This window comes from Haliotis rubra, unplaced genomic scaffold (genome assembly GCF_003918875.1).
Source record: "Haliotis rubra isolate DU_JTF1 unplaced genomic scaffold, ASM391887v1 Scf12, whole genome shotgun sequence".
Classification (NCBI taxonomy): domain Eukaryota; kingdom Metazoa; phylum Mollusca; class Gastropoda; order Lepetellida; family Haliotidae; genus Haliotis; species Haliotis rubra.
This window is the reverse complement of record NW_025765114.1, coordinates 3,398,344-3,424,747: the sequence shown is the minus strand read 5'-3', so window position 1 is coordinate 3,424,747 and position 26,404 is coordinate 3,398,344. Positions and strand designations below refer to the sequence as shown.

Here is a 26,404-nt window from a genome sequence, read left to right as displayed (position 1 = left end):
TTTTAGAAATGTGGGATGAACACTGACTGTGTTTCCCTCTGTCCACACTGTCCAGTCAAAGTAAAGATAACTTATCTTCCTTATTGTGTGACCTTTGGTTCCAGGTGTGAGAACTGCCATGGCTGATTACTGGAAGGAACACTCAACATCTGCATCGCTACAAGAGATGATGTTGGACAATGATGCAGAGGAGCTTCACAAGGAAGAGATGCCAGAGATTCTCTCGTACCTCCCAGAGTTCAGCGGCAAGAGGGTGATAGAGCTTGGAGCAGGCATAGGGTAGGACTGTTTCTGTCAGATAGCATTTCACTAGTCTGGCATTGTTACTGTTATATGGGATGGCTTAGTGTTGTAAGGTTAAAGGAATTCTAATTATTTCTGTATAATTGTGTTCTCGGCTTCTTGTTTTGTTTATCTTGTTTATTGTGTAAGATTGTATAAATATTTGCAGAATATAAGTGATGAAAACACATGAAAACTGCTTTGTTTGAAACTGATGTTTGTTAGCCGTGCAGGAAATGGCAGTTTTGTGGGACCATAATGTTTAATTTTAAGTGTCATCTTGTTGCCAAGCTAAAACAAACATGTTATGTATGTGTTTGTTTTCAGGAGATTTACAAGTGTTTTTGCTGAGTCAGCTTCAAATGTTGTAGCTGTGGATTTCATACAGGAGTTTATCAGTAAGAACAAGGCGGCCAACAGTCACTATGGTAACGTGGAGTTCCAGTGTGCCGATGTCACACGTCTACAGAGAGACAGCAAGAGGTAAGGATTAGGGCTCTCACGAGTACTCGGGTACTCGGGTCCGAGTCGGGTAAAACAGGACTCGAGTCCAATTGAATGGACTCGAGGACTCGCAGGGGAGATACCTCTAAACATCTCATGCAATCAAGATGGATGATCGTGAGAAAAAATCCAATGTCTTGACGCATTTTTATCTTGATTTAGTGGCCAAAATACGAAATGCCGTCTTTGTGGCGTTTCCCTTAGTTACGCAAGCATTTGTCCTGTAAGCACCCACAATAAGCACTGTAGACAGAAAACCAGCTCAACAAGCAACGCTGGGGCAGTTTGGTAATTTTGATCGCGAAAAGTCGCAAGCCTGTTGACAGGAAATGGTATGAAGGTATTACGCAAAAGCAATGCTTATGCGGCGTTAAGGATATGCCACCATTCAGTCTTGTTAAAGGGGAGGGTTTCAGGGCTTTCTGTGAACCATTGAACCCAAATTACCAGGTCCCATGTACTGCGACAATTCACAACTACCTCATAAAGTCGTATGAAGTTTGCAAGGAGAACAAAATATCAGTACCCAAAACAGTACCTGCCGTTGCCCTAACTACGAACGCGTGGACAAGCGTAGCCACTCACGGCTGTATCACTGTCACTGCCCACTATACCTATGTTTGAACAACTTGTTTTCTACATAGATATTCAGTCGTTCTTATCCAGCGTATTTCAGTGTTACATATTCAACAATCAACACATACATACGCATTCAAAATAACATTCACACTTGGAGACCTACATCCTTAATAGTGAAAGTTTTAATCACATTGAATACCATTGACGTGATCTCCGTTCAGCAGAGTTTCAGAAGATGAAATACAGTGTAGTATTACTCAATAAATGGTTAGTCTTTAGTTTGAAACCAAAACGTTTTCACTATAAGAAGTCTCAAATAAACATCAATCGTTTATTACATATTCTTTAAGTTCCATAGTCGATCCATCTTTACAAGATACTAGTATCTAATGCAGTACCAATCAATGAACGCTTTATCTATGTATCTTCCAGCTTTGGAACGTGTTTTGCCGCATTTTAACCGTGATTAAGGTTAATTGATTATGTGACTTATCGTCGAGGTGAATGTTTAGAAGTTGCTAATATGTCATAACTGCAACGACATATTAATATTAGACAATCTTGAAAGTGCAGTCAAACTTAAAACCAAAAGAAAAGAGAAGTACATTGATTGGTTTCTTTTCCCGGACACATCCAATCATATTACAGCATTTACAGGCGTAATAAGGTATCATCGGCCCAGTTCATGAATATTTATCACATAATTGATCGCGTAGAACTGGGTCACAGTGACACTTACGTTGCCTTCACATTCTGTTTGCAATAATAAAAAGGTAATAGATACTTCCATTGACATTGAATATTAATTGCTTTATTCAGGAACGTTTGGATTCACATATACATGTTGCATGGTTTCAGATAAGCATCCAGATTGTCGGGTACTCGGGTCCGAGTCGGGTCTGACACCTCGAGTACTCGAGTCCCAAATTTTGGACTCGTGAGAGCCCTAGTAAGGATCCACTATCGCACACATTTTGTAGACTTTCTGTTGATTAAAAATATGTTGTTGTTTTGGACCAGAAAAATATCAGTCACAACTAGATGACAGAAGCTTGTGAAAATGCTACTCACTGCCTCTAGTCACTGATATGTTCCTGTTACAGTGCTGACATTGTGTTCTCCAACTGGTTGTTGATGTACCTGTCGGACACAGAGGTCCAGGACCTGATGCAGAAGCTGCTTGAGTGGCTGGATGAGGATGGCTACCTCTTCATCAGAGAGTCTTGCTTCCATGCCTCCGGTGGGTATCATGTCATCAGGCCACCAAGTTATGATTACATGTACCATATCCTCTGTTAAAATATTATTGATATTACTCAAAATTCAGGTACTATGGTCTTGAGGAAGTACTTATGTATGCACATATGTTATTTGAATACTTGGATGTGTGGCAAGCGATGACAAAAGGTAGTTCTGCCTCGCCTGTTCTGAAACTGTGTGTGTGGTATGTTTGTTGGAGTAAACACCCATGTTTTCACTAGAAATAATCAAATCTGTCATTGGATTGTGATAGGAAAGGTATTAAGGTCAGTTAGACAAGAACATTTAACTTTGTTGTTGAGGTAATTGAAGTAGGGTATGGCTACTTTTTTAGTTCTATTACTGTCTTGTCTAAACCAGAATTATGTCATTAGAGTGAAAAAGTGCATATCCTTTCTTATTAATGTACCGGTAATCAGAGACATAGGACTTTCAATTTTAAAGGTTTCTTGCACAAAACCTGTATACATCACACTGGAATTGATATTGTCAAACTGGAAGTCCTTTCTGTAAAGGTAGTTAGATGCATGTGATGTTCTGTTGTATGACAAGTGATGCAATTCAGCTCAAAGTGGTTAGGTAACTAATAATAGGACTCCCTTGTCAACAGATCTAATGTCATTAGAGTGGAACACACAGCAAAAATAACTTGGTTTCCGGACCCCGGAAACCTAACGGAAACAAAATGGAAACTTACGTTTCAACTAGGTTTCCGGAACGTTTCTCTACATTTCCTTCAAGTTTCCGGAAAACGGAAACTTACAAATTACCCAGAAACCGGCATGGCTCCAGTGCGTTTCCGTTACCCAGTTTCCAGTAAGGGCTCCAGTGCGTTTCCGTTACCCACTTTCCAGTAAGGCTCCAGTGCTTCCGTTACCCTTTCTCCTGTAGGGCTCCAGTGCGCGTTTCCTCAGAACCCAGATTCCTGTATGGTTCCAGTGCGCTCGCGTTAATTTAGATTCCTATGAGGTTCCATTGGGTTTCCCTTATCCTCTACCTTTAGATGGTTTCATATACATTGTATTTACTTAGTTCAATTATGATTCCTGTGAATTTCGATTCTATTAAACACATTTACCATGTTCCATAAGTTTCAGTAAATCAGAATCTGTATGGCTCCATTTGGTTTCAATCATTAGTATTCAGTGATTACCATATGTCCATATTAAATTATGATTATTCAACTAAATTAACTGTAGGTGAAATGAGTGTATTATATATTTGAATGTATTAGGTCATATATTTTATTCATGATACATTGAAATATAAAATAAACTCATTTCAACTACAGTTACCCTCAACACCACATGGACATAGAAATAAATAAATACAAAATCAGGCATGTCAGTCGATTTCTCTTTATTCATCATAAACATTTATATCATATCTATGTTTCAATGTTACAATTAAACATTGACACAAAGCACACAGAGGGACAGAGAGAGAGAGACAGATGTTCTTGTCCTAAACAGGGTGACTACAGGAGATAATTGAATGTACATTTAGACATTCCATCCTATTCTAAGACCTTTAGGTGGTTGGAAAGAATCTTGTTGGATGGTGTCGCCAGTTCTTCATTTTGCCGCTGGAGCTTCAGACACCACTGGATGCATGTCAATTCTAGGCTTAGGACTGCAGCCACCTTCTGTGTTCTTTCTCTGCCCAGCTAGATTCTTCAGGAGGTGTTGGAGTTTCTGGGGAAAAATGAAATTCTTGCACTGCGAAAGTTATGTCCAACATTTATTCTTGAGTGCTGCACTTGTTCTAATTAGATAATGGCACATTACGGTGATGGGTAATGACATGTGATAAGGAAAGTTATTCTATTACAGGTATATAGCGATGTGATAATATGTAGCACATCATGTCAGTGACTCAGAGTGTTTTAAACTGGTGTCAGGAAGTGTATAAACCGGGTACAAATTATATTATATTATCCAGTTTCAGGAACTTACAGATCAGATTCTTTTGTTTCTTTTAGCATCTTTCCTGTGCTTTTCTTCCCTGTAGTCTGCCGACATCGCCGATCGTCCGCCTTGCTCCTCCAGATTATCCAAAGGTTTCTATTAAGAAAAGCAAATGAATTAATTTTCATTCGTCCAATAATAGATTATTACAATCCGACACAAACATTCATAAGTTTGATTATTATCATGTATCAAACCAAGTAATAAGTAATTGTGGTATATCAACTACATGTATATGCATTACAGCCCGGCGTGAGAAGTTTTCTATTAACATGACAGACATGATTATGCAGCAAATATGCACTACATAATAGTATGCTATGTCAATTCTACTGCTAGTACTAGATACCTGACAATGAAATAATTAGATGCTAGATTTACCCAATGGTGAACAAGAAACTAATTAATTGTATTTTGTAATACTGACGCTCTCTAATCTTATAAAACCCAACATATATCTTGATTATGATGACGAGCAATAATAAAACTTGGGGTAAGTTTTTTACCTTAAATAAGTAACTTTTAATCGATTTTCAAGGTAACTCGAACCTTTCCATGATTCTCACAATAGCCTAAAACAAAAAGAGACACACATTTGGATCATGAACATATGTCGATTGGTAATATTTTCCACCGGAATATCATGAACTACTGGTTTCATCTATATTTGTTGCCTTGCTGGATACATGTATAACAATTTCTTAAAATATATTTTTATTCCATCAATAACCTGGAAAGGTGAACAAGCCAAGTGTCTTATATAAACGCTGCTCCAGTACACGGTTCCAATATAGCTGGATACATAATTGAAATAGTCCGACAAGAAAAGAATAATACTGAGACAAAATTACACTCAGAAAATGACTGAAGAATAAATATTTGGTTATGGTGTTGGTTGGGCCCAGCAACAAAATGAGCTGCCGCAGGAAATCAAAATTATATAAACATCAGACTCAACGTACAGGAACACAAGGGTATACTTGTCTTATGGTTATATTTTAACGGAATGTTCAGTTGGTATCAACAATAATGTTGTTTTTAACAAATTTCACACCAAAATGCAATGTTCACATTTATAACCGTGGGAGAAATCGAAATGCGAGCGCACAGTTAATGTACGATAAAGGTTCCGGTCCTACCGAAAACGTTTAATTCGATGCAAACTGACTGCTATGATAAAAAGAAAATAATTAATTTTATCTGAAACCTACCTGCCAATTTCTCTGTCTTGGGTTTCCGTTGAGATCGCTTGAGTTCCCGGATCCTTGTTTCCAAAGCTTCGATTGTCAAGTTTGTTGCCATGTGTCAAGAAAACTATAGCAAGTATACAGACTGCCATTTCTACTACCTTACTCTCATAGACTTACTTGGAAACAACAACGAAGTTTTTTCCAATCTCGCGCGTGTACGTTTGAACAAAGATGGCGGCATTTCAAACAAAGACTTATGGGTAGTCAATTAGGTTGCTTTTTTCATTTCTATTGTTAACATGCCAATAGTCTGCTTACCCTTCATAAGCTTGGAAAAACACTGATAACTGCAATATGTGTTTATGTAAATTGTTTGTTTTTACAATGTCCGTCACATCTCGCGACGCCTCATTCATTCCAAATCAAGCGCTTCCGGTTTCGGGACAACAATTTTAGTATGTGGTCTGACTGCAGCACATGCTACCTCGACCGTGACGGACCCAGGGACTGGGCAGCTGTCAACCATGGCAGAATTTCCTCAACCTAAAAGAATGAAACAATAAGAACAGTGGATGTATTTCCCGTAATAAAGTACTCCAGCAGTCAGTATAAGCTTTTTTTCAGATTTTCCGATGCGTTGATCGTATATGACCGATCCAATTTGATCCTATTTCTGTGTATTTCTTTAAAACTATAACCTGATATTTAATCATATCAAGAACAATGTGATGGTTGATGACCTATTATTTTAAAACCACACAGCGTAGTTCCCTAAGATTCTGTAGGCAATTAATATTGCATGCAATACAACGATTTTACCCGTGTATTTGTCATCATTCACTTGATGGTCATCTAGTGAACTACATGTTATGTAATATATGCATGCATGACAGCAAAAGGAATTATCAACTGAGTTAAAAAAACAAACACAGATGAAAGGATTAACCGATAACACGCTAATTGATTTATTACTTTTATCTTGCACGACGTCTTTGTCAAAAGGGCCCGTCAAAAGATAGTCTTTATGTTTGTAGAGTTACTAACGTATACTGAAAAGGTTTAGTATTTGTGATGTTTGTAACAACAATATGGGCGACACACAGGATTTTCAGGTTGACCGCACTTGGAGAACAATGGACATAATCTGTGATGATAGGCATGCAGGTAACACTAAATTCCCAAGTTGAAAAACAAAATAAATTGTACAACGAAGTGATATCCGTAGAAAATACCAGATGTTAGATAATATTTTACATATTCATGACATGGCAACAACAATTAAATCCATTAAAATGACATCTTGGGACAAATTATTTTAATCATCATAATGATAAAACAATTTCATAATACATGTACATAGTACACATCCAGTTCACACTGCAGTTTCATTAAGTATGAAACTGTTTCTGCTTAACTAGTACATTTATTCTTCCTGTTGACAAATCATCAGTTGTATTGTAAAATATATTTATCTTACATGTTGTATTCATTGTCACAGCGGATATTTATAAATTATACCTTTATATCATTGTTGACACGCTCGGGTTACGTATGTCAGGATGTTTGGTGACTATATCATCGACAGTGGAGACAGCTTAGACTCTACAACATACCCAGGACATCCAAGATGTACCATCCATACATACAGCCTCGTGAAGTCGGAATGAACTTTTACTTTACACATGTAACTGCTGTTTTGCCATAATAAAAGTGATGAATTATGGCCAGCATATTATGTACCAAAATTGATGAGTTGGTGCTTACTCATATCAATCAAAACAAGCTAAGTGAGTTCAATTTCATTGATTTTCATCATGTAAGTGAACAAGGGGGTGAGTTACCGTCACCTATTTCGCTAGGTATTTTGTGAAAGCTAATCCCTTAAAACAACATGCACCGCTTTTAAAGAATTGTGACATTATGTAAAAACTTGTCAGGTGTATTAACTTTGGTGTCCAGTGAAACCCGGTCACGTGACATGGAACAGTTTTTAGGGGCAGCTGCCGATGAATGGCATATCGCTCCATTATGTGGATACTGATGGATACTTTTCGAACAAGGTAATAGCCCATTAGTTTTGTTATAACGTTAGTTGGTTTTAAGCTTGATATCTGTATTTTGTTTTCATTTTTCTTGTAGCATTCAACAAAATTATTCCACAAACAACATTGTTCATGTGAGTTATAAGCCCCACCTCCTTTTCTGACAATCCAGGGCGTACTCCAACAAGATCTCTTAGTTTTTCAGGTCGTAAACTGATTCCCTTATATTTTAGGGTAACTCTATGACATATCTAGAAAGCCATTTAATAAATTTATGAGGTTCCAAAGTGCTTATAAATATGATAATGGATCAATAATGATAATGCTATAATTAAAAGGCAAAACGCTCATTGACTTCATTTTCTTTCAATCCCAACATTTTTTCACCACTGGCAGATGACGTTAAACTTAAACATATTTTATATCTATAAGTCTACTGTGTAATTTGTTGAAGCCTGTATTATGTTCTTTATTGGACATTTACGAAATTATTGTCCTTTTAGTACAGATATGTGTAATGTGCATAACCACTCCCAGTTAGTTGTGTTAGTATGTATCACTTTGAGAAAAACAAATGAAAAGCCAATGGGTAACTGAAACCCAATGGAGCCTTACCGGTTCTTCAGTAATTTAAAAGTTTAAGGCATCTGTGAGTGTACCTAACAAATCGTTAAGGAGACAAAGTAGAATCTTAAGTTTCGTGAATATGGTTTAACTTTTCCTGAAATTATTCTTCTTTCATGTGACAGTATCTTTTATTTGAATTCTGGTGTACAAAAACACTGAGATCACTAAACTGAAACTTATATACATGGAATACATAGACAGTTTAGTAGGTTAATGTCGGTTATATGCTGTATATACTGGTATATACCAGTATATACAGCATATAACCTAACATTAATATGGAGTAATTTCGTTTCGCTCGTTTCATTGACGGTCCCATCAATGATGGTTTCCAGCCGCTTTATGCAATGGAAACTACCGATGATACTTTACTTTAAATTTCCGCTTCTGAAACTAACTTTGTTGGTTTTCGGTAGTTTCCAGTCGCTGAAACTAACCTTGGAAATTTAAATGTGTGCATTATATAATTTTTTACCTGTCTTCGAAAGACAGTAAAATAACCAGTCTATCACAAATGTACACTAAAACATATAACCATAAACACTTTAACAGTACAGTATAAAATGGGCTATTGCTTTTCCTCCCTGCATGGACCCAAGCTGGATACTGTATATAGAAATTATTTTACAAGTGTAACAGTAAATTAATATAGCCCCCAATGGAACAACACAAAGCTAAGTTTGCCATTTCATCTAAGCTGAAACCAACAGACTTGTCAGTTTCGGTACAGAAACCTAGCTGAAACCTACATTACCCAGTATTCAATAGGGTTTCCGCAACAACGGAAACTAAGTCATTTTGCTATGAATCTTTCAGCTTACCTGAAACTAAATGGAAACTCATAATGACAGTTTCAGTTGTAGAAATCAGACGGAAACCTAGATTTGTTAGTTTCAGTTTTGTAAACTACGCGGAAACTCACATTGTCTGTTTCCGGATGCTGAAACCTAGCGGAAACGTACATTACCCAGTATCCATTAGGTTTCCGCAAAAATGGAAACGAAGTTATTTTTGCTGTGACAGTCTTTTTGTTATCATTACATGAGTCTATGGCACTGTCCTGCAATCTGATGTAGAGGAAACTTGAAATGTGTGGTGGTTTATTATGAGCCCTTCTGCGAGAAAGCAGGGAAGTTCTTTGTTTGTTAGGCAACTTTGCATTTTCTTTGTCACAGGTAACAAGCCACGTACAAACAATCCCACTCACTACCGAGATCCCCAGATGTATGATGCCTTTGCTGCCTCCACTGTTGTCTCCTGTGGGGAGAACCAGTCCTATGGGTTGGACCTGGTGTTTTCAAAGGCTGTAGCCACATATATTAAAGTAAGTATATATGTGTGTAAGGTGAGCTACAATGTGTCTGTGTTGTGTTGTAAGGTGAGTTGTAATGGTCTGTGTAAGGTGAGCTACAATGTGTCTGTGTAAGGTGAGCTACAATGTGTCTGTAGTGTTGTTAAAGGAATTATGATGTGTCTGTAGTGTTGTAAGGTGAGTTACAATCTGTCTGCAGTGTGTCTGTAGTGTTGTTAAAGGAATTAGGATGTGTCTGTGTAAGGTGAGCTACAATGTGTCTGTATTGTGTCTGTAGTGATGTTGAAGGAATTATGATGTGTCTGTGTAAGGTGAGCTACAATGTGTCTGTATAATTATGTGTCTGTAGTGTTGTTAGGTGAGCTACAATGTGTCTGTATAATTATGTGTCTGTAGTGTTGTTAGGTGAGCTACAATGTGTCTGTATAATTATGTGTCTGTAGTGTTGTTAGGTGAGCTACAATGTGTCTGTATAATTATGTGTCTGTAGTGTTGTTAGGTGAGCTACAATGTGGCTGTACAATTATGTGTCTGTAGTGTTGTTAGGTGAGCTACAATGTGTCTGTATAATTATGTGTCTGTAGTGTTGTTAGGTGAGCTACAATGTGGCTGTACAATTATGTGTCTGTAGTGTTGTTAGGTGAGCTACAATGTGTCTGTATAATTATGTGTCTGTAGTGTTGTTAGGTGAGCTACAATGTGGCTGTACAATTATGTGTCTGTAGTGTTGTTAGGTGAGCTACAATGTGTCTGTAAAATTATGTGTCTGTAGTGTTGTTAGGTGAGCTACAATGTGGCTGTGTTGTGTCTGCAGCGTAAAAGCAATGGGAACCAGGTGGTGTGGCTGTGGCAGAAGGTGAAGCGAGACACGTCCACCAACCAGGGCTTCCAGACATTCCAGGAGTTCCTGGACTCCCAGCAATATTCCTTGAATGGCATCCTTCGTTATGAGAAGATATTTGGCCGTACATTTGTCAGTACTGGTGGACTTGCGACTACAAAGGTAGGCTTCACTTGCTGTTCTTATATTGCTTGTACACAGACAAGTAACAAATGGTCTTCATAAACCCCTGTGCTTGCTGACTTGGTTGATGCATGTGGGCATAACCTAACTGACTAGATTCATGCCCTTGATACTGGATTGTCCGGACGATTATTTACAGACTGTATTCCGTGTAATATTGCTGAGTTTCTCACAGGACGCTAAATATAATGTACGAACATAGTATTTGGGCAAGAGACTGTAGGGATTAAATATCAGTTCTGTTGCCAAAATATACCCCATTCCCATGTGCTAGCTTAGTTTCCTCACCTTCTCCTGTCATTAATCTTCCATGTCATATCATGGGAGTGGAGTGTGCTGCAAATTGCTGTACAGAGTTATGTCCCTTACCAGTGCAAGGCACCGTTGTTGGATTGAAAATCCGTTTACCCTGGTACATGTCTATGGGTTTTACCAGGTGGTAAATCTAAGACCTGCATGACTTGAACATTCTCACATGAAGCTGTCGCACTGTGCTGTAACTGAAATACTGCTCGAAGCAGCAGGAAATCAACCTCACTCATTCACCCAAAGTCTTTCTGTAACCATGAAATCTACAACTAACCAAACTGAAGATTTCATCTTAAAACTAAATGTTGTAATGTAAAGGTTGCACCTCTTGTACAGAGCTGCAATAAGCGAAACCGATGTTGTTTTGGCCTGGGGACCATTGAATTATCAAAGTATGGAGAAAGTTGAGTGAGTGAGTGCAGTTTTACGCAGCTTTTAGCAATATTCCATCAATATCACGGCAGGGGACACCAGAAATGGGCTTCACACATTGTACCCATGTGGGGAATCGAACCCGTGTGTTCGGCATGACGAGTGAACGCTTAACCACTAGGCTACCCCACCGCCCCTGGAGAAAGTAGACCCAGTTGATAAGCAAAGTAATATTGTAACACTGGACGTTGACACCTATACTGATTTCCATTGCAGCTGTTTGTGGACATGTTGAACCTGACGGAGGGTGGCTATGTGCTGGACGTGGGCTGTGGTATTGGTGGTAGTGCTTTCTACATGGCCAAGGTAGGTGTCATGTATAGAGCAAATCCCTTTCTCATACAAGTCACAGTGAAACCCAGTTGGTTTATAGTTCTCTGGGATCAAAACTTTCTTGGAAAATTACTATCAGGATGGTTCATATGTTATTTGTTGTCTTTTCAAGATATCTGTGAGATATGATTAGAGCTTGGAATTGACATGTTTTGAAAATTTTGTTTTGTTTAGCGGCAATCTTGGATTTAGCCTCGTTCTGAGTTTGAGCTACCAAACTGACATGGCCATCAGACATTTTTGATATGTGGAGACATAAAAGAATATAAAAAACACTAAAACATTTGGTCCCTCTGAGTGGTACCAATATGTCAATTTTCAGCTCCCGGCTCCTGGCCTAATAGTTCCACTGAAAGGGAACCATCTAGATTGGTGTGGTTTAACTATTTTATAAGGATTTGACACATCCTTCATCTTTAGCAGATTTCGCTCCCAGTTGTTTCAATAGCTAATCTACAAACCCACAAATCACCATACCATGTTGAATATGATAGAATAAGATTCAGTTTTCTTTTTCAGCTGCCTTTTTCAATTGCCTACTAAAAATAGTTTTTCAGTAAAAAGTTTGTAATGTATGTCAAGATGCTATGGTAGATTTGACATCCTTTGACAATAGTGATGTGTTTTAAAGAACATCCCGAAACACAAACTCTCTGCCCAATCATTGTGAGTTGCTACAGGTGATGGATATTTGTAAGTTTGTTCATGTAAACCTGGCAATCAGTAATAGTTGGCTTTGGTTTATGGAATGGATGGATGGATGGATGGATGGCTTTGGTTTATGGAATGGACGGATGGATGGCTTTGGTTTATGGAATGGATGGATGGATGGATGGATGACTTTGGTTTATGGAATGGACGGATGGATGGATGGCTTTGGTTTATGGAATGGACGGATGGATGGATGGCTTTGGTTTATGGAATGGACGGATGGATGGATGGATGGCTTTGGTTTATGGAATGGACGGATGGATGGATGGCTTTGGTTTATGGAATGAATGAATGAATGAATGAATGAATGAACGAACGAATCCACTATGTTTACAAGCCATTTTGTCAGTGACACTGGTCTGATCCCCAGGGACCCAGAGGCCCCATCTAGAGCTCTGATTCCCAGGGACCCATGCGATCTTTAAGACCAGTCAAAAACAGTCAGCAGAATAGAAGCAAACCTTTGCTTGAAACATGGGTCTGGAACACATAGATATTTACACACTTTATATTCCAGTAATCACAATTGTTGAATTCCTATTAACAGGATATTATGATAATATCTGCACACTAAAATGTGACTTTACAAGGGATCTTTATATGAACTTAAATGGAAAAATAAAATAAAATGAGATTGATCGCTTCCTTTTACGAGTTAAGCTCCAAAACACTGAGGACATCATGCAAGGATTTAAGAAGATAGGGAAGAAAAGCATTGACTCTATATTGTTAGGTTTGCCCAGTATGCATTGGTAGAAATATTATTGCAGTTACTGCTATTTGAAAGAACCAAAAGTGTTTATTCAAGGCCATCATTTGTCATCGTGCTATTTTGAAGGGAGGAGATGTTTGTATATCTCATGGCTGTGTTGACTATTCCAGGAGTTTGGGGCAAGGGTTCTGGCAATGGATCTGTCAGCCAACATGATCAAGTTGGGCATCCAGAGAGCAGCAGAGGTCGGGATGGATCCAGACCAGGTCACCTTTGAGATTGCTGATGTCACAAAACGATCATACAGCCCCGAGTCCTTCGACATCATCTACAGCAGGGACACCATCCTCCACATTGCAGACAAACTGGCACTCTTCAAGAGGTTCTACGTAAGTTTGAAATCACCTGTACCACCTTAAATAGTTATGCTGGGTGGTGCCTGTTCATCAATATCAAAAGGTTCTATAAAAACAATTTGTTTGATGTTACAATAGATGAAGCATATTTTCTAAGAATTGACTAACTTTTTCATAAATTTGTACAGGAAGAGCATTTATCTGTGCAGGAAGAGCATTAATCTGTGTGAAGGAAGAGCATTAATCTGTACAGGAAGAGCATTAATCTGTATATGAACAGCATCAATCTGTACACGAAAAGCATGTCAGCAGTACAAGATCTAAGAATCAAATTATTATTAATTTTAGAAATTAATTTGTAGAAATGGCTGAAACCAGGTGGGAAGATCTTGATCTCAGACTACTGCTGCAGCGCCGATGAGCACTCGGAAATCTTCAAGGCATATGTGAAACAGAGGGGGTACATCTTGTACAGTCCAGCACAGTATGGGAAGGTATGCTTCAAAGCTTGTACTGTAAAGTAGATAATGGTCAGCCTTGACTGGAACACCAAGTAGAGATGAGGTTACCACTGGTGGAGGCGCCATGGGTCAAATACAACTGGCTCATACTGGACTGGTGGTTTATGTACAATAGAGTTTCAGAGAAAGGAGCTAGTTTGTTGTTATTAGTCTTAGAGTTCGGAACTAGTGACCACGTCTATCCCTGGTTTCCGTGCAAGGACAAAGCAGAACACTGGATATTTTCTATGGTCAGTCACCTGAGTTAGTTAATTATTGGGCTCAACATATATCTTTAATGTTCGTGGTGGTACTTTATTCTTTTCCCTTTCTTCACTCTTTTCCCTTTTAAACGCTTTCAAATGGCCATGGGAAATTGAGGATGATGAACTATGTATGCAATTCTTTTTAAGGTACATTTTGTTCAAATTACTAGCCCTGTTTCAGTTGGTTTAATTTTTCTCCTGGTTTAATTTTTGTTCTGAAGATGGTCCAACTATGGAGTATCATACCCTGGGGTTCAGCCTATGTGTCATCGTCTCTATAGTGCAGACTGTCGCTCATTCTTTCTTTCAGTCACTGGTTTGTCTGGTCCAGGGCAGGTTATTAGCTTTATGTTGTGCTATATTGGCAGCTATTTCTTTGTGGCAATACCTGTGAAGATCGGGGGTTAGAATTGGTCCTCACGGGCTTGGATGGTCAGCCTAGCTGACTTGGTTGACACATGTCATCGTACACTCATTTGCGAAGATTGATGTTCATGCTGTTGATCACTGGCAGAGGTACAGATAAGCTGCGTATCTGCGTAAATTACGCAAATATTTATGTGAAAACTCAATTCCCATTAAGACTATTACGTACAAGTACGCTTGAATTTTGGTAAATACTCAATAAATGTGATCTTACATGCGTACACACAAAAATGTCAAATCTTAGCTTGCGTTAAGGTGGATAGATAAAATAAGTTAGGCATACTGAGAGGTTCTATTACAGCATATGAACTTGACAACTTGCAGTCTTTCTTGTCGTTTCTCATATTACAGATAAAAAAAAATAACAAAAACTAGCATTTAAACTTTTTTGATTTTCAAAATTAATGGAAGACGGCAAAATACCCAATTGAGTTTGAGTGAGGTGAGTACAATTTATTTGGTTACTCTAAGGAAAATAAGGATACCCAATTGAGATGAACACAAGCGAGTACGTAACTCAATGACCCAAAAAGTTATCTGTAGCTCTGACTGGATTGTCTGGTCCAGACTCGATTATTTACAGACTGCTGCCATATAGTTGCAATATTGCTAAGTGTGGCGTAAAACTAAACTCACTCACTCACTCTTTGTGACAAATATGAATATAATACTTTAATGGTATGACGTGCAGTTCATGTGAAATCCAACATCAACTCAGATTTAATCTCTTGTATTAAAATATAAATGTGTCATGAAAACTCATGAGTTCCACAGTGATATTCTCGTGAAAGTTGCCTACAGTGGCATTTGTCCCCCAGTTAAAGTATTCCTCTGCCACAGTTGCTGGAACAGGCTGGCTTTGTTGATGTACGAGCGGAGGACAAAACAGATCTGTTCACAAAGGTTCTCAAGACTGAGCTGACCCGCACAGAGCAGATCAAAGATGTCTTCGTTAAGGTTTGTGAAAACTGATTTTTGGCCATTAGGCAAAACAGACAACAGTCGGTGTTCCGAGTGAGTGACATTAAATATTGGTAATAAGTAAACTACTTGAGCTTGGTTTCTCTCCCACATCTTTATGATGGATATAAAAGAGACTTCGTCCTTTTTACACATCCTCTGTACATCTAGGGACTTACTCTGAATGAGATTGAAGTTCAAGGTCCCTCAGTATGCAGTTTGAAAATAAAAAGACCATTTGTTAACATGAATTTGAACTTAAAATATATTTATGATTGCCATTTGGGTTAATGTTTGGGTGACCCTTTATGTTCGTTGGACTGACTGACTGACTGAGTTTTGGTTTTACGCCGCTTTGAGCAATATTCCAGCAACATCACGGCGGGGGACACCAGAAATGGGCTTCACACATTGTGCCCATGTGGGGATTCGAACCCGGGGTCTTCGGTGTGGCGAGCCAACGCTTTAACCATTAGGCTACCCAACCGCCCCTTATGTTCGTTGGAAGTTAAATGATAAAATTATTAGTTTTCAGAAAGTTTCATGAAGAAAGAAACATTTTCCAATCAGTTCCAACATGTTCAAAGTAACTAACTCATTCATTGCTGTTTCGAAACGTTTTGTCAGATGTAAAGGTCACTTCGAAGATCATTCTCATACGACATTGATTCATATTTGTAACACCACCAAAGTTTGCATATACGTACATGTAGTAGAAAAATGTCATGGTAATGTGAACCCAGGTCAGTTGCAGCCATAGTGACCCCTTCTTTTGTATTTGGTCAGTTTTGTCTGAATCATTCATTCAAAAATCATCTTTTCAGAAAATATATATTTAAATGCAAACCAGCACGTGTCTGCAGAAAATGTTTTTTGGGTGGTGATGCTAAAATATGCTAATGAAATGACTTTATCCAGACAATACCTTTCTCAGTGGAAAGTATGGTTTAAACAATCATTGTTTCCTTGTTATGTCACATGAATACTTTTCTTGGAGTGTCCATTCAAAAATAACATTTTGTGAGTTATCTGTTGTAATTCTGGATCAAAGAATCTTTGTGTGTTTCTATGGAGTATATGCCTCTATTTCCTACCTGACTTGGTCTGGTTTTTCAGGAGTTCAGCCAGAAGGACTATGATGACATTGTGTCTGGCTGGAAGGACAAGCTGTACCGAGTGGGGCTCGGGGACCAGAGATGGGGACTCTTCTATGCTGTGAAGCCCTGAAATACTGTGAATCTCAAAATCTGAATGATCTCCCTTGGAGAGAGGACACTATAACTTTTCATGCAATTGTGCCGCTGTGATAAACTTCTTGGTGACTCTGGAAGTATGCTGTGATTCCCTTTACCTCGATGTAGATGTATGTTTTATGTAATTGTTACTGTATTTAATCAGGTTCAGGGTCTGGGTATTTATCTCGAATTGAGATAGCCAGTGAGTATGAGGAGAACGGCCAAGCTGCTTGACGGGTCATGAAATAGGCGGAAAAGGAAAATATGTTTCTCTTTGTTATTCACATTATTGATTAAGCACCACTCACATTTTGGATATGTTTTTTATTAAAAAAGACTGGTGTGATTCATTGTTTTCTGAAACCATGACAAAATAGTCAAACTGACGAACAGAATACATGGCACTACCATCTGTCACACTATTGATGAAAGGTGACACTGGTAAATGGTTAACATTCATAAAAGATCTTCATTTCAACATTGCTGAAAGTGTCTTTGGTCATGTCAGTGCTATTTTAATTTGTCTACTCTTTTTTACCTTTTTGGCTTTGTAAACTCTCACATGGTGGCCTTAAGACTGTTTATAAATAGGTGTTCATTTCAACACTGCTCAATAATATCAACACCAAGCTAACACAAAGAATCTGACTGCCAGTTTATAAATTGATTGTTAACAACATAGCAATTGCCACTGACTGTTCAGGCAGTATCTGGAGTATCAACCTACAGATGATTATCATGTCGTGTCTACTAATGGCAGTGATCAGACGTCTGACATTCAACAATTGGATCCTCTGCCCAGTGCCTCAGTCAGTTGTTTCAGGTTTTGACTGTCTACAGCTGTAATTTGGTTGTAAGGTCATGCGTGAAGAATGGAGATGATTGTTTATCACTATTTTTTGGAAGTGGATTGTAAACCAGGGACCAGATCCACAAAACGTTTCTAGCACTATGCTGTTCGTGAGCCTATGATAAAGAATAGAGTTACGATAGGTCGTAACTTTACAAACGCTTTGTGGATCAGAACCCAGTAGGTGTTTAATTAATGCTCAAGTGTAATATGTCCATGGTATATAGAGGCATCAAACAAATGACTGAGACGTGGTTATAGGGCAAATGTGCGTTGTCTTGCTGAAATGTTTAAACTCGGCTGTTTTGTGTTATGCCATGGAAGAAGTGTTATGCTACCCTCAAAGTATGGCAGGACTGATCGTGCTTTCCTTGTATCAAGTCATGCCAGATTGGTATATTTCATCTGTTTGCCATTTCTTGGTAAAAAGTATCAATAAAATACTTTTGTTATTTGATGTCCCATTTTATATGAAATCCATCATCAATGCAACTTACGATGATCAATGCTACAGTTTCTCCTGTAAGTTCACAGTAGCTTTCACCTGTTGTATTAAATATATACATCTGTCATGAAAACTCATGGGTATGGGTATGGGTTTGATTTGGGTTTGGGTTTGGGTAGTGTTGCACAAATTGCATGGGTTTGGGTTTGGGTAGGGTTACATATAATGCTATTGTTTTCTCTGAAGGGTAATAATGTCTTGAAATAGTTATGGGTGCTATATTATGTATATGACTGACTAACTGAGTTTGGTTTTACGCCGCTTTTATTTATGTATATGAAGTTTATGATATATTTTTATGAGTTAAATATATACTTAACAATCAAAAGTTAGGGATAATACTTATGTTGGGGAATAAATTATTACATTATGTGCTCAGTGTTATTCCCCAAATTGTTCATGATCCCTAATATTTTTCCAGTTTATATATGTTTTATGTCCAAAATGCTGTGTAAAAAAGAAATATTTTGTTAGATATATGTATAGATCTTACATGATGGCTACTATTTGTCAAGTAATACCTTTTATCCTATGTTTTGTAACACATTTTTTCTCAAGCCCTTATTATGATTAGTTTGACTCCAAGATTGCCGATGTATGGTCACTGCTTCATCTCGTCCATATATGGCTGAAGTACTGCTGATGTGAAGTTAGATCTTATCTCACTTACTATGCTTCATCAGCACAATCACAAGTGTTAATTCAGCTGACCATAAGATGGTTGGTTTGCAATCAGCAATATGGTAGCGATCTGTAAATAATTGAGTCAGGACCAGGCAATCCAGTGATCAACATCATGAACATTCTTCTACGCAGTTGGGATATGATGACATATGTCAACCAAGTCAGCAAGCCTGACCACCCGATCCCGTTGCTAACCTCTTATGAGAAGCATGTGTTACTGAAGATCAATTCTAACCTGGATGTTCTCAGGGTTGACCAAAAGATGATCCATGTGGATAGTAACATATTCTGTGTCACAGATGACATATAACCTCACATATTTACATATGTTACATATATTGTTACATATATTTATTTTCATGTAATACGTAATATCTCTTTGAATGCAATAAACATCTTGAATATTGAATCATTTATGTTGTGGAAGGTACATTTTCCAGATATGTTTAGTTTTACACTTTACAACAAACGTAATATTTTATGCCAACATTTGTTCCTCTGTGTTTATCCTCTGTGTTTATTCTCTGTGTTTACTGTAATAGTGTAAGCTGATGAAGTCCATTGATGAAGTAAATTTATATCAGGTCAATATAAAACAACCAAGTCAGCGAGCCTGACCACCTGTTGTCTTACGACAAGCATGGGTTGCCCAAGATCAATTCTGACCTGGATCTTGACGGGTTCAGACCTCAAACTTTGGAGCCTAAATATCGTCCATTTATTAGGCTGGAGTACTTGATGAGCGACTATTTGAGGCTAGTGTCCAGTTGAGGGTGGTAGATATATTGTTTGGACGGGGTGGTAGTAGCCACTTGTTATGGATTGATATGCAGTATTTCCATGTGTTCGTGTTCGGTCTGAATGTAAAACGGTGGGATTTTGAAAGTTTTTCACGGAATTGGAAACCGCTTTCATACCATCGGCACAGTACAATATTTGCCAAAAGTACAAAAGTTTTCTTTTCCCCGTCCATAACATGTTTTTCTAGTGTTAGCTCACTGAAATACCATGCCGCAGTTAAGCATGAATACCCCACTCAGACTTATTATACTGATTCCGAGCCGACCAGTCCCTGTTGTATCCATTAATGCCGAGCGCCAGGCAGGGGCCAGCAAGTACCATATTTTAACGTCTTTTGGTATGACGTGGCCGGGATTCGAACAAGCAATCTTCCGCTCTCCCGGCAGATGCTCTAACCACGGAGGCCATCACTTGGAAAGGTAAATGGTATATGTCATAATACATGTATCATATTTAGATTTAGATTATTTAGAGTCTTCCACTCTGTCTGTATGCTTTTGAAAATTAAATTTACCCTGAATGTTTAAAACTTGTACTTCCTGAGTATTTAAATGTAATTACATTGCATTGTATTGTTATTATAAACCATTGTCAATACTTTTGTTGAATGATTGAGTGAGTTTAGCTTTACGCTGCCTTTTTAGCAATATTCCAGTAATATCATGGCGGGGGACACCAGAAATGGACTTCACACGTTGTACCCATTGACCATCAAGGCTACCTCCCCGCCCCTTGTATGTGTAGAATATGGTATAAGTTCCAACTACAGAGCAGCCACACCGATAGCATGTAAATGAGCGACTCAGAAACGCAAGTTGTATTTAGTATAAGATATGAAACAATGACAAAGGTAATGAAAAGCTGTATCCCCACGGCCTTTTAAATATAAGAACGTACAGTATATTCTGGCAAACGGGGGTAACATATCAAATCATTTAAAATAACAGAATTCACATTTATCAAACGTTTGCGTTACAGCCAGTAACTCCAGTAACGTATAAATACAAGGAAGTTCTAAATAGCCTGCAGTACATCGACATCCTTTGGAAGTATTTGCTTACAGATAAAGTGAGTGAGTGAGTTTAGTTTTCCGCCGCACTCAGCAATATTCCAGCTGTATGGCGGCGGTCTATAAATAATCGAGTCTGGGATCAACAGCATGGGATACGATGACATGTGTCAACCCAGTCAGCGAGCCTGACCACCCGATCCCGTCAGTCGCCTTTTAGGACAAACATGGGTTACTGAAGACCAATTCAAGGGCCGTAGTTAACTTTTCTTTATAGGGGGGCACTATCCATGTTCGAGGCCGCGAAGCATCCGAGGATCTAGGGGGCCCCGGGAATTTCTTAAAATTAGATGCTCTCAGATGCAATTCTGAAGGTAAAATGGCTCCATTTATGTAATTTCTAATATTGTATCAAAGTTTTTCCCTGCTATGTTTGACCACTTTTCATGTTTTTTAAGTTTCTTTGTTCAAAATTGTAGCATCTGTACATAATGTTCTGAACTAAACTTTAAACATATGTTTCGACATACATGTATCTATACTAGCCACATAAAGAAATTGTGCATTGTCAACAAATTATCCCAGTTGATAAGTACGATAACAATGTCAAAGGTACATATAAACTTTAATGGAGGGATCATGAGACCATAACAAGTCGGGAGAACTTCAATTGAAAAGTCAATCACAATGAAGTCAAGAGTCCACAAGCGGGACAGGGGTCAAACGACCATGTCACAAGCTCAATAACGGGTATGTCCACCATCGGCATTGAGAACAGCCTAGCAGTGTATCGACGACGCACAGAGCCTATCAAACGTGCAAGGAAGGCTTGTGGGATGTCACGCCAGATTCTCTCAAGTTCTGTTGCAAGGTCAAGGACGTTATCTGGCGGATGAGGAAGACGGCGTAGACGTCGAGCCATCTCGTCCCAAACATGCTCTATCGGGGAGAGATCCGGTGAATTTGCAGGCCAAGGCAGTAAGTCAACGTTGTGGTGTTGCAAGAAATCCATAGCAACCCTTGCCGTATGAGGGCGGGCATTGTCCTGTTGGAATGTTAACCCAGGGTCATGATGTTGCAGAAAAAGTAATTGCCACAGGTCGAAGAATCTGACCCCTGTAGCCCACACCAGTTAAGTTGCCCTGAACAATCACCAAAAGAATTCTTTGGCGTGCTGTTATTCCACCCCAAATCATCACGGAACCACCACCAAAGCGATTCCTCTCCAAGACACAGGCCTGTGCATAACGTTCTCCCACGCGTCTAATGTTAAACCTGGACTCATCTGTAAAAACAACATTTCTCCACCAAAACAAGGGTCTGCGGACATGATTTCGGCACCACATTCGGCGAGCTTGTCGATGACATTGTGTCAGCATAGGCCGTATGGCGGAACGTCGTGGTCTGATCCTGTGATGACGTAAACGTTGTCGAACTGTGTTGGGGTGGATACGGCGAAGTCCTGGGATGGTTCGGGCAGGCATCACTGCAGTCTGAAACCTGTAGCGAAGATGGGTCACCCTTATCCATCTGTCCTGTCTTGGCGTTGTTACACGTGGACGTCCAGAACGTGGCTGATCGATGACGTCATTTGTGTTCTGGTAGCGTCTCACCAGTGCAGAAATCGTGTTCCGGTGGCAGTGGGAATGTGCAGCCACTTGTCGTTGAGACATTTCCCCACGGACCATCCCAATGGCATCATGACGTTGTGCAGACGTGAGCCTTGGCATGCTATGCGTTTCAATAGCCGTTTAATTTTTTGAACGATCGCATGGGCAGGGGTTGAGCTTTCCAAAGTAACAGTATTGTGTGGCATTCATTTGCTCTGTTTCTCTTTCCCAACAACGTATTGCACGTCTCAAGGACGAACCCACTGACGTCACGGAACGTGGCACGTGCATGCATGTTGGATACATGTCACTAATCTCTGAGTTTAAATCCTTATGTGTCTACACAGGTTTGATAAATTTTGATTGAAATTTTTTGTATGCACAGTTTCTTTATGTGCCTAGTATATATATATATATATGTAAAACAACTGTTTTGTTCAGTTTAAGTGAGTGCATGAGTGAGTGAGTTTGGCTTTACGCTGCTTTTAGCAATATTCCAGCAGTATCACGGCGGGGGACACCAGAAATGGGTTGTTCACTTTAAGAATATATATAAAATAGTTGTATTATTAAATTCAGTTGAGAGTCCAGAAATTGCAGGTGACATTTACATCATATACATGATATCTTCAGGTTTTTTCAATATTACTCACTCACTCAGTTTACTCATTGAATCTTAACAAGATAAGTCAGTAAGAAAGATTGCTATATTTATAATCATCCATGAAATTAACACGTACATTTACAGTTCCAAGGGAATATCAAAAATGATTTTGACTTCACTATACACTTTTAGCTGTATTTGAATTTCCTCCAGTTTGTCTTCCGGGAGTAGATAGTGCATGAACTTGGTATCAAAGGTGTACTTTTGTGTGTGTGCAGCATAGCCAGACCAGTTAGATGTTCTGTGCTCTTTGTCCACACCTTGTGCCTCGAAGGGAGGAGATCGGAAGACCTTAACACTGTCAGATCAAGTTACCACATGATCATTGGGATGAGAGAATGGTTCATTATATGGCATATGTTTATGGTGGCTGATTAGGGCCATCGCTTTCTCGCCTTAAAATTCGGAGGCGAGAAAGCGAGAAAGCGATATCACGAGACGAGAAAGCGATAACACGAGACGAGAAAGCGATAGCACGAGACGAGAAAGCGATAGCACGAGACGAGAAAGCGATAGCACGAGACGAGAAAGCGATAACACGAGACGAGAAAGCGATAGCACGAGACGAGAAAGCGATAGCACGAGACGAGAAAGCGATATCATTACGCGAGAAAGCGATAAAGCGAGAAAGCGATAGAGCGAGAAAGCGATAGAGCGAGAAAGCGATATTACCCACAATTCATTGCTGTCTGCGCATGATCGACTGCAAACGGAAGCTCAGTCGCCTTCGTAATTTCTGGATAGTATTAAATGGTTTTCAGTAATGTTCTTGCCCACGAATGGCGGTGTATGACTTGACCTTAAGAAAATATCTAATAGAGATGTAGACTTTCCTTTGACATGCAATTTGCACGTATGCAATAGTCATATCGTGAAATAACGGAAACGTTCATTTTGTGATGTGACTTAAGGAATTACATATTATTTGACATAACTGGATTCGAATTGTCTTAACCAACTTAATCACACCAACCAATTGAATTGTTTCTTTGATGGGAATTTTAGATGTTGAGTTGATGAAGAATAATGACAATTATATTGGATATACAACTTCTTTTATTCTGTGGAGGCGACGTTTCGACATAGATTCTAATGTCGTTGTCAAGCAAGTGATACATGAGTAACAAATTGAGAGAATATATACATGAGTTGTTATTACAGTAGATAGGGAATGAGTTGTTTATACATTAAATGAGGTTAATGTACAACGCTTGTAGAAGAGATTGAGTAAGTTGATTGGAATCCAGAAGGGTGATATACAAGGACTGAATTAGAATTTATAGGAGGCCAGGTGGATGTATACACAAAAGATGGGTTTGATCTACATAGTTGAATTGAAACAGATAATGTACACAAGAAATATTATTGATTACTTTATCAAGTGATGGTAGGCATTGGGAATGTACTATCCTTCATCTCTGTTGAGGGCGGATCCTATGTTCTTAATGTGTACTGCTTCCAAAAGTTTCCGAATTTTGTAGTCTGACTGGTTCTTTTCTATGGTTTTCTTTGAATTATGATGTTGTGTGACAAATGTGTCGGGAGTGCCAGATGAAAGGGACGGACCTATGACAAATAAGGCACTGTGACGAGTATCTTTTCATGGTGATTTCCATCACGAGTGGCCACCACTAAGACAATCAACCACATCCAAACCATCATCCTAAAATAAAATCACTGAGTGAGTGTGTGAATTGAAATATATGTCGCCTAAGAGCAATATTCATGTTTTAGGTTCATTGTTGATGGTTTTGTGACGCCATATTGTACGCCATCAGTTCAATTCCAACTTAATGGAATGGTGAGTTACACTTACATTTCAAACAAATTGGAGCTACCGTTTCTTTTGCAGCTCAGTTTATTACATATTCATCACATTCAGAGAGTTTTGAAGTATGTGACACTATAAATGAGCCGTATGTACACAATTCAAAAATAATTATCAGTTCTCGCTGTTTGGTTATAGGTGGAGGAATTAGAAATGAGGCATGGGAACTTAACCGTTTATGTTTATGTCACTTTATTGTATTTCAGGGTGATCAAAATACAGCTGTAGTTTCTTTGAATTAATAAAGACGATGAAATTTATTAACTGAAGAACTTCACCTACATGAACCCAATTCGCTCCTACCCAAAGATAGAGGATACGCACGTGACAGTAAAACACCTTGGTACCTCAATGTAGTAACAGAACCATTCCACAGTCAATGGTGTAATCTAAGCAAATAAAAGGATGCAGTCAAACGTTCGTCTAATCAAAGCTGAAAATAGTACGCAGTTAAACGCTGGTCTTGCCATATATAGTGAACTTCTTTGGATGGCATTTAGAAGTTGGTGTGCTTAGCAACGGGGAAAGTTATATGGATATACAACGCCTTTATTATAATGTAAGAGACATTTTGGTCCGCCAATTTCAAACCTGTTCTGCCATCAAAATATCTATCAAAACCCATCTTTTCCGCCATGTTTTCTTCTGACAGAAGTTAGATAATAGACATGTTATACCAAGAACTGGTTTTCTACAATATATTATTACCCTCCGCCGCCATTTTGACTGTATGTAATAATTGATGTGTGTGATATGTACTCTTATACCACCATTGGTGGTCTATTGAGAATACCCCGACCGCGTCATACCAAAAGACGTTAAAATATGGTACTTGTTGGTCCCTGCCTGGCGCTTGGCATTAATGGGTACAACAAGGACTGGTCGGCTCGGAGTCAGTATAATGTGTCTGAGGGGGGTATTCATGCTTCACTGCAGCATGGTATCTCAGTGGGCTAGCACTATAAAACCAGCTTACGTCTGGGCTAGTACAAGCAGCCGCACATACACATACACACGCATGCACGTCGTCATATGAGCGAAATATTCTCAAGCACGACGATAAACCCAATTTCACCTCACCTCACCTATTGAGAATAAAAGTAAAGTAAAGGCTACAGCTGGACATGGTCGCATAGGTTTTGAAAAGCTGATTAGTGTATCCAGTTAATCTTTCGTAACATTTTCGTTTCCAGAGGAGGACTTGAAACTCGTTCAATATATGGAACTATCTACCTGTATCATCTTGTTTATAACCTGGTCAACTCATGTCAAAACGATTCAAATCGAATGAGAGCAATAGGTGGCATTCACTGGGATGCAGACAAATAAACCCTCCTACACATCTACAAAACATTTATCTTGTACACACTGGAGTGAGTCGCTCCCGTCCTTCTCTATCCCCAACGAAACTCCTTACAATATATTA

The 26,404-nt window shown here is 38.8% G+C and overlaps 1 protein-coding gene and 1 long non-coding RNA gene across 5 annotated transcripts in view; one reads left to right on the top strand and one right to left on the bottom strand.

Moving 5' to 3' along the window:
* Window positions 1-19,475, top strand: part of LOC124262648 (phosphoethanolamine N-methyltransferase 3-like) — a 29,133-nt gene extending 9,658 nt beyond the window's left edge. For all 3 annotated transcript variants that reach the window (XM_046697160.1, XM_046697169.1, XM_046697153.1), the window contains exons 2-11: window positions 105-279; window positions 610-765; window positions 2,469-2,605; window positions 9,627-9,775; window positions 10,578-10,766; window positions 11,745-11,834; window positions 13,455-13,673; window positions 14,003-14,134; window positions 15,673-15,789; window positions 16,909-19,475. In XM_046697160.1, the coding sequence (XP_046553116.1) occupies window positions 105-279; window positions 610-765; window positions 2,469-2,605; window positions 9,627-9,775; window positions 10,578-10,766; window positions 11,745-11,834; window positions 13,455-13,673; window positions 14,003-14,134; window positions 15,673-15,789; window positions 16,909-17,019 (1,475 nt within the window). In that variant the 3' untranslated portion in view covers window positions 17,020-19,475. The remainder of the gene's footprint in view (window positions 1-104; window positions 280-609; window positions 766-2,468; window positions 2,606-9,626; window positions 9,776-10,577; window positions 10,767-11,744; window positions 11,835-13,454; window positions 13,674-14,002; window positions 14,135-15,672; window positions 15,790-16,908) is intronic.
* Window positions 4,274-5,829, bottom strand: LOC124262669. 2 transcript variants are annotated; one of them, XR_006894666.1, is made up of 3 exons: window positions 5,804-5,829; window positions 4,581-4,688; window positions 4,274-4,319 (listed from the first exon to the last, which is right to left on the bottom strand). It is a non-coding gene; the product is annotated as an uncharacterized LOC124262669 (long non-coding RNA). The 2 variants fall into 2 exon arrangements; XR_006894667.1 differs by lacking the exon at window positions 5,804-5,829 and adding an exon at window positions 5,099-5,130.
* Window positions 19,476-26,404: the final 6,929 nt, after the last annotated feature.